General features: G+C 34.4%; 1 protein-coding gene across 4 annotated transcripts; it reads left to right on the top strand.

Annotated features, from left to right (window-relative positions):
• Positions 1 to 3,244: 3,244 nt before the first annotated feature.
• On the top strand, positions 3,245 to 12,084 carry LOC106140706 (scolexin B). Of its 4 annotated transcripts, none has more exons than XM_060946226.1 (8): positions 3,277 to 3,393; positions 3,744 to 3,853; positions 7,114 to 7,291; positions 8,928 to 9,081; positions 9,409 to 9,561; positions 10,314 to 10,454; positions 11,002 to 11,153; positions 11,638 to 12,084. In XM_060946226.1, exons 2-8 carry the CDS (start codon positions 3,757 to 3,759, stop codon positions 11,663 to 11,665), a joined length of 903 nt encoding a protein of 300 aa, XP_060802209.1. In that variant the 5' UTR covers positions 3,277 to 3,393; positions 3,744 to 3,756; the 3' UTR covers positions 11,666 to 12,084. The 4 variants fall into 4 exon arrangements, with proteins under 4 accessions (XP_060802206.1, XP_060802207.1, XP_060802209.1 ...); XM_060946225.1 differs by having other exon boundaries at positions 3,278 to 3,393; positions 7,111 to 7,291; XM_060946223.1 differs by lacking the exon at positions 3,744 to 3,853 and having other exon boundaries at positions 3,245 to 3,393; positions 7,111 to 7,291.
• Positions 12,085 to 13,471: the final 1,387 nt, after the last annotated feature.

Raw genomic sequence — 13,471 nt, 5'->3', positions numbered from 1 at the left:
CCCTTCGAGCTAATATTACCTATTCATGAAACGGCTCACGTAGTAACTCTTAAAATCTTTTTCTTCGCTAATACGCCGAAACAGCATTTTAAAATAGGTTACCCATGTTTAGGTATGTACGTTCATAAATGGGAACTTTACCGATACTGCAAATAGCTGTTATTTGATTTGCAATTATTTGCTAAATTTATGGGAGAAATAATTACGCCACTTAGATTAATTAAACATATAATATTAATCATTATTTGAATGAAAAATTGGTTGTAACATACATATGTAGCAGTTTAATAATTTTATGTTAATTAAGCTAAAGAAAGTGATGTAAATTATTTATTATACCCTTAAGGTATAATATATGTAAAGCCAAAGAATTGATATTGACAACAAGCGATATAACTGATTCCAGCTTATCATCACTCATTTTTAACATAAAGTTAATCAGTGACCAATGAGTGGTATATTTTTGTATTATAGGTGTTGTGCGCTTCTGGGCTTTAACTGCATCGCAAGTAAAACTTGTATCTTCAACTTCCCATTAGTATTCTATATTAATAATCGATTAGAGCGACCGTAGTCCCAGTAGATAGATAGATTAAAAGCAATAAATAGACGACAATTTGTTAAGAATTTTGACAAAAGTAGCCGCCGAATTTCGATTTACCGTAGTTACGATGTTTTTACACACACAAATATTTTTATGGCTTTGAATGATATGTCTACTTTTGTCAAATTTCTATTGTTTTTATTACTTACGATTATGAAGTAGTGTTTTAGATGGATCGAAGTGTACTTGAGGTTTTTTACTAGTTGTGATTGTCAATACGTGAACACGAGGCCGGCCCTCGGCCTCGAATCTGCCCAATAAACCTACGCTGAAACCACTTATTTATTTTGATTAATTAATATATATTTTTAGATATATGTTACTAATAATATGTTACTCATAACTACACGTATTTACAATAAATTCAATTTATACATATTTACTATTCAGTAACTATTAATTGAAATAAAAGAGTATCATATTTCTAAAATGTTTGCAATGCGTACTGTATAAAGTTACAATATTTTATCTTAGCGGTCAAATTAGTTGGTTGATAAAAACTTCAATATTTTATATTTGGTATCTATCATACTTGCAGCAGTTTATTTGCCTAAATAATAATGATATTTACACACACTATTGAGATATATTTAAACTTTTTATAATTAAGAGATAAGTTTAATTGGGATAATGTCATATGGTCATAAATGGAACTATGAAAAAAATACGTCTCATTTCGCTTATAATAAAATAAATTTATGGCTGTACACACAATATTTTTTTCCTTAATCTAAGGACCTTTTTAAAAAATAGTTCAAGGAGGTTCAGTTATAATTATTATATACCTATAACGCCAGTTGATACTTAAAATTACTTCTTTTTATTATCCTCTTTTATATAGACAAAAATATAATTATTGGGTTTCATGAAAAAGGATGCAAGCAATCAATCTCATTTGTATTTCAGTTTTTTAATAGATTGCACTACGTACATACTTAGTTTAAATCACAATTTAATAAACGATGAATCAAAACTAAGATTTTATAATAAAAAAAACAAGCAACAAGCTTTTTTTATAAAAACGACATATAATTTGTTGTTTGTTTTTTACATTTCTGTGGTATTTTCTGTCGAGTTATTTGGGTTTTTCCTTTATACCTTACTGATAAAGCAGCCTTGTTTGCAGTGATTACGCAGTTAGCTAATGTCTTTTCCTGGCCATGTCTTGCAAATTATTGTAATTCTAAGATATAGAACACATACAGTATGATAACTTGTTGTAGAGTGATAATCGAAAGCAATATAACAGTATTTAACGCATTGTTTTTAGGGTTTCTTTATGGGGAGATGTCCGTTGCAATTCACTACTTGTTCATAGCGATGATCCTCGATCGCATTCTCAATTTGTAGTCGTTGAAGAAGTATTAAAGTTTAATTTGAATTCACATGATTGGTTTTATTTAATAATTCCTCTCTTTTACCTACCTTTTCTGGTTTATTTGACCACAACACAAAATTGTTAACTTATACGGTTGCTATATTATGTCCCTGACGAAACTGTTTGCAATATCACTTGTGTCCTTTCAAGTGATAATGACACAAGTGATATTGTTAAAGGACATAAATCCAGTGAAATAAAAATGAATTTACATGTCAAATTAATTTCGTTAGATATGATAGGTACGAAAAGATACCTACACATTATTTAATAATAATAAAACGGCTATGCTGCCAGCTTTCTGGGCATACTCTCGCAAGTTAATGCTATACAGGAACTAAACAATTTGTAAATTTAATTTTAGTTTCAGAATCATCTTTTTTTATAAGTAGTTATAGTATTCATAATGATTAGTTATTATTTTATTATGATATTAAAAGTCTTTTCGTTTCGATTTAAAAAGAAAATTATAACAATAAACTAATATTTACTTGTTTTTACAGCGCCCCGAAACAGATTATCTGAAGCATAAGGTTAAATGTTAAAGATTACTCTGAAAATTATCATATGAATTGCAAGGAAGCACTATATCTATCAAAAAACTGTATTTATACCCGTACATTCAAGCCATCATTTTATCTGGTCAGAGTCCTAGGGATACGGAGTGAGACGTATTACTTAATTACCTAACTTTTTAACCCTAGTCTATGATCGTAGACGGCGGACTCACAGCGGACCCCAAGAGGGTAACGTACCACTACTACCTATCATAAAACCAAACACTTCTTTATATCCTCACTATAAATAACAAAAATAGCAAACATACATATTATAACGTCTATATCATGGAATGAATGGATGGAATTAAGATTCAGTACTACCTACCATAAAACCAATCACTATATACCTATAACAAAAATAGCTCAAGACTCAAATTCCATACAACCCGCCTGCATCTTGGACATCGTTCATATTTTTTTAATCAGTGAAAGCAAAAGACATCAACGCACACAGGTTAGGTAGCTAATTCAGTTAAACTACAAAATAAATTTAATATACATATGTATGTATGTTATAATTACTCAACCACAATTATGTATTAAATATGAAAATATGATGTTAAAAGAATGTCTGCGCAACATTTTAAACAATTTTATGAATTTTCACATTACACATCAGCAATCTCAAACATTACAATGACTACTATACCAGTTGAACGTTCAGACAAATTTTATCGATGATAACTGCGTTATGATGTCGATAAACCTGCCAATTAGTGATGTGAATAGTTTTCATGATTACGCGAAAAACAACGTGTACATTACAGTAATGATTGATTATAAACACGCATACTTTCTTCACCTTTTTACCATCTTGATCCAGCTGGTGCTCATGTATTACAACATGAATGGTAAATATACTCATTTAATTATTATCTTTTGATATTTTTTTATCTAACGCTTACCGTTTATTTTTATGATGGCGAGTACATTGAGATTTTTTTTAATATATATTATCATTTTTAAGGCCATGCTTATTTTACACCATTTAAAAACGCTTAACACAAAAATTTTAAATGAAAATGACGGAAATCCGATCATTAAAAACATTTCTGCTAACTGCATTCCTTGTTTACTTATCGACAATGACAGTGGGTGCAAGGTTTATACGCAAATCGATAATGAAGCTACCAGCGGTATAATAATATGTATCTGCGTAAGTAAATGGAATTACTTATAAAGAGTGTGTGTCTGTGAGTAGTGGTAACAACGCGATGGCACTCCGGCGCAGTCTGATCGCGCTAGCCGCGTGCGTGGCCTGCGTACTCGCTATACCCGCCGACGTAAACACCATTACTCAAACAATCAAAAGTGAGTAAAAAGCTTAAAATATGTGCCAGTGATTCTCTCTAACCTTTGTGTCTTTGTGTTCGAATTGCATCCTACACCCTCTGTGCTTTGGGGCCCGGGGGTCCGTTGGGGATGCGAGTGTTCTTGTGCTAAATGGAGGTGATCGAATAATTAGTTAAATAAACTGGTTAAAAAAAAGTGTATCGGTCCTCGTCAGTGTTAGATTCTACAATATAAATAAATAATTAAATCTAATTCAAATATCAGTCATACAGATTCCACAATATAGAAATACTAACCTGTAGTTACCGGATGTAGGTAATTCTAAAATACATTAAAAAAACAATTCGCGAAAACTAGTAAAACGCTTCATAGAGTCATTTCACATTTTTCAACTGGGCCGTGTTGCCCTCATTTGAAATAAATAATTTTATCTAAAACAAAGACTAAAATTATAAATGGTCTACATTAAATGATATAATATTACAAGTGATTTATTGGCCTAGTTATAATATTGCAGGCAGGCAGGCAGGGCAGCACTGCGCCGTTGAATAATGTGAAATGGCTTTTAAGCTAGGTGTGATTTAATAAATATACTACCTTCAACCATACAAGCAAACTGAAAATCTTTCTTTATGAGCTAATTTTTCCTAGTGAAGAATTGTAGTCTTCGTTATAGAAAATTTAACTTATATGAGTCGATTAATAGCTGAGAGAGTTTTACTTCACCCTGTATCGGGACTTATTGGGGCAACATCAAAAGTAAAAACTTTCTTTATAATAGCGGGCTAGTAACAGACAGTTTTGACATTTATTTCCAAATATTATACTGTCTAGTGTCCAATGGCGACATCTTAAATGCCGGGTGGCACTGATTGTAATCTCGGCTGGAAATGTACTCAATACTATGAGTCAATCCGTGACGAAATTGTCCTAGCAACTAGATTTCGGTTTCGATACTAATTACGTGTTACTTAAATGCAGTAGTTTAATTATAATTAAAAAACCTAATAAAATGCACGAACTTAAAAATAAACATAGCTTAAGGATAGAAAAACACAGAGACCACGTTTATCTTTTCCTTACAGGATGCTCATCAATAATGCACATCGGCTGGCTAAGGTAGGGAAATCATTTCAGATTAATTGTATAAGATTTTACAATAAATTACCAAAAAGTGTTCTTGAAATGAATGAAAGAAAATTCAAACAGTATATTAAAGTTGAGCTTTGTAGGAAAGCCTATTACAGCACGGATGATTATATTAATGATAAACATGTGTGGCCCGAGCTGGACAAAATGTCCTCTTAAATGCTTGTGTATTTTTGACATGATCTTGACATAATTTGTACAGTATGTACATATTTTATTTTATATTTATTTTATTTGACGAAATATTCATATTGACATAATCAGTTCTACATTCATACATGTTTTTTAATGTAGACAATGTGCATTCGTCCACGATTTAGATTTAAGAGATCTATATTTGTAAATTGACGTCCTATGAAAATGCTGCAGTGTAGTTTGTTCCGCCGCTTCTTCTACACATGCGCTTTGGAAGCGGTAGTAGTTATAATTAGATTTAAGTTATGTGACGTCAATAAGTGATACCTTGTATCCAATTTTGAAAATAAAAATATTCTATTCTATTCTATTCTATAAGTTAGAAAAGGCACGCATTAACTGCCTTATACGATTTGCGCGGGAATACTATCTATACTTTCTATGAATTTTCGTCTTATTGATATCGAAACGGAAGTATGTCTTCGATATGATTAATAAAAACAAAAATATCAAATGCTGGTTTCTTCAAATAATTAGGACGTGGAAACCTGTAATTTTCCGCGTAAATGCGTTGCCGATTAGGACTTAATTGCGTGTCATTATTCATTAGTCAGACCTGCCTATTTACTCAGCTTCTTGTCACAAAGGACTTTAGGGAAAAAACGTTATCGTGCCGGTGATACAATCATTGTATGGTAATTTTGCACTCGCTGTCTTTTTATGCGACAACATGTTTGCTAAAAAATGCAACTTATATTACTGGTTAATCCCTGATACTCATTGATTGAAATAAATTGATGTTGTGTTGTGATGATTTTATTGAAAAGCATTTGAAAGAATTGAATCAGATATTACTTACATTGGATATTGTAGTTAAAATAATTTGTTTATGAAACAATACCAGATCAAATTCTCACCTCCTCGGAGCGAAACTATTTACCCTCTCTTTGCAATTGGGTAACAAAAACAGGCAACAGCTAGATAACCAATGATTTACTTATCACGTTAGAATTTATAAAAACAAAGTTCCCGTGGACTAGGATTTGGTGAACACAACATCAATTAAAAAAATGATAAAAACCCGCTTATACGACCGGTTACGGGTCAGATAAGGCAATTAAGAAGTCAGTATTGACGTCACCTCGACGAAAGATGTACCTAACCTTAGATAATTCCCACAGTAACTTGTACAAATTATGCATCTCCGCAGGCAATAATGGTGGTAAAACCGGATCAGCACATGATTCGCATACAGACTTTATAAGTACTGGTGGAGCAAGAGATTTTTCTCATCAATACGACACATTAAATCTACAATACTCGTAAAAGCATATATATAATACTTAAATATATTAAGTATGTTATAATGATAAGAAACATAACGTAACATATAATCACGTCTATATCCCCTGCGGGGTAGACAGTGCCAACAGTCACCAAAAGACTGAAAGGCCACGTTCAGTTGTTAAATTCAAAAAGTGACAGGTAGCTATCCCATCGCCCAAAAGAGGAATCCCAAGTATATAATAATGATAAGAAAACGATTTAATATTACGGTTACGCTTAATGTTACGATTGCGACCTACTGTTGTGCCTAATTATTATCTTGTTAATATTTATCAATAGTTCTAACCAAAGTTAATTATTAAATAAATCTTGCCTAATATTCAGATTTGTATACTAATGCTAAATCCGAGTAGTTATCTTATATATGCCCAAATATTTAACTTTTTGAATTTGTTACCGCTTCTTCTGCACTGACGCCTTGGAAGCGGCAGTAAACTTAGTTTTTAAGTAATTTATTTGACGTCAACCAATGTTGTTAAACCATACGTTTTGACAATTTTATTAAGCGATATATAGTATCCTATAGTAATGAATAAAAAATTTAGAATTTTTTTTTTAATTTTGTAGTACTAATTCGACTATGCACGATTTGCTAAAATTTTTAAGACACAAAAGTTCATTCTAAATAAATAAATTATTTCCAGTAGCCTCAGATGGAAAAGTGGCCCCATCAGCAAACAGCGTTATAGGCACTGTTGAGAAGAAAGCAGAGAAGAATGATCATCTGCGGCCGGTCCACGAGAGGTACCCTCACGCCGTACTCTTCGGCAGAAACTGTGGCGGCACCATCATCAGCGAGAAATGGATACTTACTGCGGCCCACTGGTGAGTTATCTTCTCCTTTTCCGACGCAAATCTCTGTCATAAATCTCCGTAACAATCTTTTGACTATATTCCTGGATTGAATAATTCAGGTTTGTAATGGAAGCGATTTCCGTGTGGAACCATTGCATTGGAATCTTATCCCTGAGAAACCATCTCCGTTAGATATTTTTATGAATTTTCGAAATTTCAGGCTGAAGACCTAAAAGTAAAAAGATGATTTAATTATACAAAAGGTACCAAACTATATAAAACAATGACTATTACAAAAGTAGACTTTAAAATTTTTGGCCTTTGATCAATTAATTATACCTAACTGTAAAATAGTCCAAAATCAGTCACCCTTTGTAATATGCTTGTATGATAAATGAGATGGCATGACAAAAATAATAAGGGCATTATAATGAAATCAGAGACAAAAATAGTTGACATATGTGACAAACACAAAACAAGGGGCCGAGATACTACAGTTTTCCGTGACGGGCGACTGATTAATTACCTACTTTGTAATTAATATCTTCCACATTCCTCTGTAATTGGTTCTTATGCAAACGGCTATCTTGACCACAAGTCTCGTCTCGACTAGGCGAACGTTATATGTAATGCATTTCCATGATTATTATACATATTGCCACTATAAGTGATTAAATAAGGGACAAATTATACATGAAGCCATACAGCTGAACGTGGCCATTCAAACTTTTAGACTGTTGGCTCTTTCTACTCCGCAAGGGATATACACGTGACTACATGTATGTGTGTTTGTACAAATTACTCAGATTGAGCTAGCCCCAACGTATAGACTTGTGTTATGGGATACTACCTACTCAAACGTACTATATGTTATAATACTTAATACTTAAGGATAAACATCCAAGACCCTTTGGCATATCAGAAACAGTTAGTTCTTCGTTATGAACTGACCGGAGATTGAAACTGAGACCTGTGATTTACAGTTTCAGAGCCCGGAACACTACCATTATTCCAAATAGCCCGTCGAACCTTAGTTCGAATATTCTTTATTTTTGGCTAAATAAAATACACTTTCGCCACAGTAAATTTACGATATCGCAATGTCCGAAACCTAATAAGTATGTACGGTAATAAGTTATTCAAAGTGACAAAATAAAAGAAAAGACAAGTTAGGTACGACGAAGGATACGTATCCGGATGGCAACTTATTGCGTTTTAGTAGCAAACTTCTTTTGTAATTTATTAAAAATGATTTATTTTAGTAATTTCTAAAGTAAGATACTAAAATAAATCATTTTAGTAACTTTAGAAATTACTTTTCAAATCACCGAAGCGAAAATCGATAAGGATGATCGATTCTACAAAATCATTTCCGGCATATTTTCCATCTGCCCGGACTAATACCTTCATTAGGTATTAGATATCTGGGTATGAAGTTTTGAATGACTTCTGCCTTTCTAAACAGGTTCAGATCAGGGATAAACTAGATAAGCATAACATCAAAGCAAGCCCCCAAAATCATTAAAAAAATATATACATTATCTTTTCTTGATTTTTCCCAGTAGAAATGAAGAAATTCGTTAGGGTGCAGTAACCTCTTTACCGCTTTACTAAAGCGGTAAAGAGGACTTTTGTTTTACAACTTAACTTCATTGTAATCTTCCAGCACCCTGTTCACCGAGGGGAAGACCATCTTGGCAGGCACCAGCAACTCTGCAGACGGCAGCGGAGTCACGAAACGAGTGAAAAAACTGCACATCCATCCGCTTTTCTCCGTCGGCCCTTACTGGGTAGACTCCAACGAATTCGAAATTACCCAGGTTATTTACTTTTATGCTAATGCTAGTTAGATCTGCTGTTTCTCTCATGAACCATGTAAAATTTATACCAGACAAAACTATTCTTACCTTACTTATCCTGTCTGCCCTAAAAATCTATCTATAGTATCTTATTAAAGTACGCCTGACAAAAAAGAAGAACCTATAGCGAGAGCGATTATTCGGCTCGATCGCCACCAAAGGGAAAATCTTCCGCCAAGCTAGGTGTTATGCCTCAGGAACCGCGGCACGGCGTCAGTAAGCTACCTATATACTCAAGTGGTTATGTTTATTGCTTCGATCAAGTATAAGTTTATTGTTAATCCACAGGTAGCAGCGCGATGGGACTTCCTCCTGGCCGAGCTAGAGGAACCCCTGGAGTTGGATGGGGTAACCATGGTTGCGGCCCGTCTTGACAATGACCTAAAGACTCCGGTAGGGCTGGACGCGGGCTATGCTGGATATGGCACGGATCATTATGGCGTAAGTATTACAGACCTAATTTTTAAGGACTACGGTTCGTATTTATAAAGCCATATGTACGCATTGCCTGTATGTAATAATTTATCTAAATATTCAAGAAAGAGATAATTGCCTGAATGCCCGAGTTTCTTTAGTTTCAAAACCAAAAGTTTCCTCTTATTTTAACTTCAACGTGTGACGTGTTATTTTAACTTCGACTTGTGATGTATGGTTTTCAATAATTTATATTTTTTATCAATGGTTTCCATTTAGATATTGCTTTCTAGCAGATACTTACTTGCCTAAACGAAAAAGTTATTCCTTTTATTCGTATTCATCCTGAGGTCCTACACCTTATTTCGATTTTACGAAACGTTTTTCTTTATATTACCTTTTTCAATAAATAATGAATTTTCAAATGTATTATTTATCTTATCAAGCTACACTACGCAACGTAACTCAAATCGTAGGTGTGGATTGAACAAAGAAAATCCTTGGAGGAACATGTGCCATGCATAAAATCAGTTTTCCTCAACATACCTAGTATATTGTGATAATTTTTATTTGTAAAAATGTGTAGCTGTCACGCAACTTGATATTATTTTAAAGATTATGAAAAATTTATTGGATAATTATGTTTTTGGTAAAAAGAGATTTTCTTTTTATCTTAGCTAACGGAGTACCTACTAAACTTAAAGTTACGGCGAGAATCAAGTACCTAAAGGAGTTGGGAAGAAAAAAAGTTGAGCTGTTTCAATGCAATTTATTTACAGGGTTACATGCGCCATAATATGCACGGCATGGAGCTCTCAGTGCTGGCGGACGAGGAGTGCTCTAATAAACTATTACAGTTCAATCCCGAGGACATGCTATGCACCAGAGGGCGCCCGCCGCGGTACGACTCTGCTTGCAATGTAAGTTATTATACGTCATGCAATCGATGAATTTATATTGAAAGAAATCCGCCGCGACCTGTTCACCCACTTTGTTTACCCGTGCAGAATTCCGATTGAGGTCGTCATGGTCAAAGGTATACACCGGACGCCTCTCAAGAGTGGTAAGGATGCAACCGGGACTAAAACCAGGAGGAGGAAGAATGCCGATTGAGATTGAGCACAAAAGCAAAACGCATCATTCCACTATGTCCCTTTTTCCATTGTAGTTTTTCCTCCTCCGTGGGAAGCAAAACTCCAAGTTGTCACCGAGGGGACAACGGAATAAATCCCGGCATCAGGCCCAGTTACATCCTCACCTAGTATGTATCTTGAATTGGGGCAGTCAGCCTTTTTTCAATCCTACTATAATTCAGTATCGTCAAAAACATTAAGGAACCTACATATCAAACAACCTAGACTAATCGATTTGGTTTGTGCGTTGATATGTCAATCAATCAGTTTCTTCTTATTTATTTACAAGATACATCCATACATTATTTTAAGTTTGTCTCCTTTTTCATACTAGGGCGATAGCGGCAGCGGTTTGGTAGCAAACGGTCGCGTCCTTGGCGTGGCATCGTGGGTGGAGAACGACTCGTTTGAGTGTCGCAACGGCAATCTCGTCGTCTTCTCCAGGGTAGCCCGCGTCAGTGACTGGATAAGGAACGTCACTACCTGGTAAGAAATTGAGACTGGTACAAATGAACCATTATCGTTGTTATTGATTCTGTGAGATTTGCATGCATTTTAAATCAACAGTCTTATGGTAGTCGCACAAAATATATTAGTTAAAGCTTTCTATCAAAAAATTTACTACTTTTAGTAGACTACCAACGTAATTTTATCATCTGTCAATTCAAGGGTCCACAGCGTCGATGTGAGACTAAAAGTCAACCCAAATAATTATGCGTGCTAAACATCTGAATGTTAATTTATTATTATATTTATACATATTTATTTATTGTCTCAGTGTAATACAATAGGCCAATCTCCTGTTTGGTTTCCTTCCGCCCCAAGGTTGACTGGAAGAGATTGCATTAGCGATAAGTCCGCCTTTGAACCATCTCTGTCTGTTTTGTGCTGTTTTACTCTTATGGTGCAATACAGAGTTTAATCTATCTATTTGAAGTGCATTTTATTATTACATAAATATTGTTTGTAGGTCCGGGCTTCCCGCCAAGAATGGGTAATAAAACCTTTTTGATGAATGTTACCACCTGGAGACACCAACTTGTTCAGTCCGTCCAAATTACGTAGGAAGGCTTTAAGTGTTTTCCAGTCTCTGCATTATCTTAGGCCAGCGAGCAATACACGTAATTATTTCACTTTTCCCATGAAAATTGTGAATTGCACAAGACCATAGCTACAAACTACATTTAAAAGACAAGCATGCTCGGGAAAATTATTGCGCACCAGAAAATTTTTAACAGGTTTCCTACGTAAGAAAACTATACAGTAATTAATAGTTATTCATATTTGTGATCAAATGATACAATAAGTCTTTACATGTTACCATCATGTGATAAGAAGGTGAAACAGATAGGTAATAATATTTAGTAATATTGGTTGTTATTTTAAGTACAAAATAAAGTTGAAGTTTGAATTTAAATTGATCTTTTATTTCGATTTTCCGTCGCGTTACATAAGAGAATTATTCCCCTGTAAGTAATAACAAGTAAATTGATAGTTTTTGTAGGACCTCATAATATATTACCGCTATAATAGCGGTATATACCGGTACATCCACTAGTAATTATGACTAACTTAGAATATGACTATAAAAATCACTATCTATAAAAGTATTGAGACTACAAAAATCAGACCATTTTAATGTGCGCTCAATCAAACCTTGTCTGCAATTTTCATTGATATTTCAGGAAAATATTTCTGAAAACCTATTCCACCCGTCTGAAAATCCTGCGCTTGCTCATTCGCACGAAATCTGTTGAGGTAGTCGGTTGTACTGGCACCTGTATTTTATAAACCCAAAAAAATTGCCATGGCACTTGCTGCAATGAGTTTGACTGATAACATTGTAGCGGCTCGACCGCCACCAAAAAGATCTTCCGCCAGGCTAAGTGTTGTCCTGGCGGTACATGTACAATATAATGACGCGAAAGAAGAGAAAATAATACTTGCTTTTACGTGAGAAACTATCGAATATGAAAATGCTGATCTGATTCCAGTATCTGACTTGGAAACTTCCTCAGAGTAAGAGCTTTATAAAGAAAACTGTTAACCCCTGCAATCTCATTTCTTTATTTTTAAGCCATGTGGTTCTGGGCGCTTTAGAATATGACCACTCCGTCTCTTTCCCATGGATTCATAAAAGGCGACTTAACTTATAAACTTTATAGATGCTTCTTTTAAGCGATGGGCTAGCAAGCTGTCGCTATTTAAATCATAATTCTGTCATTAAGCCATACAGTACAGCTGAAAGTGGTCTGAATCTTTGCGAAACTGTTGGTCCATCTTCCTCGTAAAGGGAAAAGACGTGATTATATGTATGTATGTAGGTGTTTATGATTTTCTGCCATATGACATCTCTTTATATAAATCAAGGACGCAGATCCCCTTTTCTTTGGTGCGTGTTATTTTCTTGACACACACATGCGTAGCACACGGACACGTCGACTCCCTGCAGTCGCAAGCGCAGACTAACGGTCAACTCATATTACACACTTTATAGATATAGATTTCTATGGCGATTTACCATTTATTCAGTGAAATGAAGGAAAATTTTCTATGTTATAGGGAACGAATGAAGACATTTCAAGTCATCCAACTGTAAAACATAATATCATTGGTAATAATATATAATGTAGTTACAGGAATAGAAAAGGGTATGTTAAGATGGTTCGGTCATGTGGAGAGGATGAATGAAATCAGGTTGACTAAGCAGATATACAAGGAGAGTGTGGAGGGAAAGGTCGGAGTGGGAAGACCTAGACGAACGTATCTTGATCAAATTAAGGACGTTCTGGTAAAGGGTCAGG

The sequence above is a fragment of the Amyelois transitella genome, chromosome 10 (genome assembly GCF_032362555.1).
Source record: "Amyelois transitella isolate CPQ chromosome 10, ilAmyTran1.1, whole genome shotgun sequence".
In the NCBI taxonomy this organism is placed as follows: domain Eukaryota; kingdom Metazoa; phylum Arthropoda; class Insecta; order Lepidoptera; family Pyralidae; genus Amyelois; species Amyelois transitella.
This window is presented reverse-complemented; position numbering and strand designations above follow the sequence as displayed.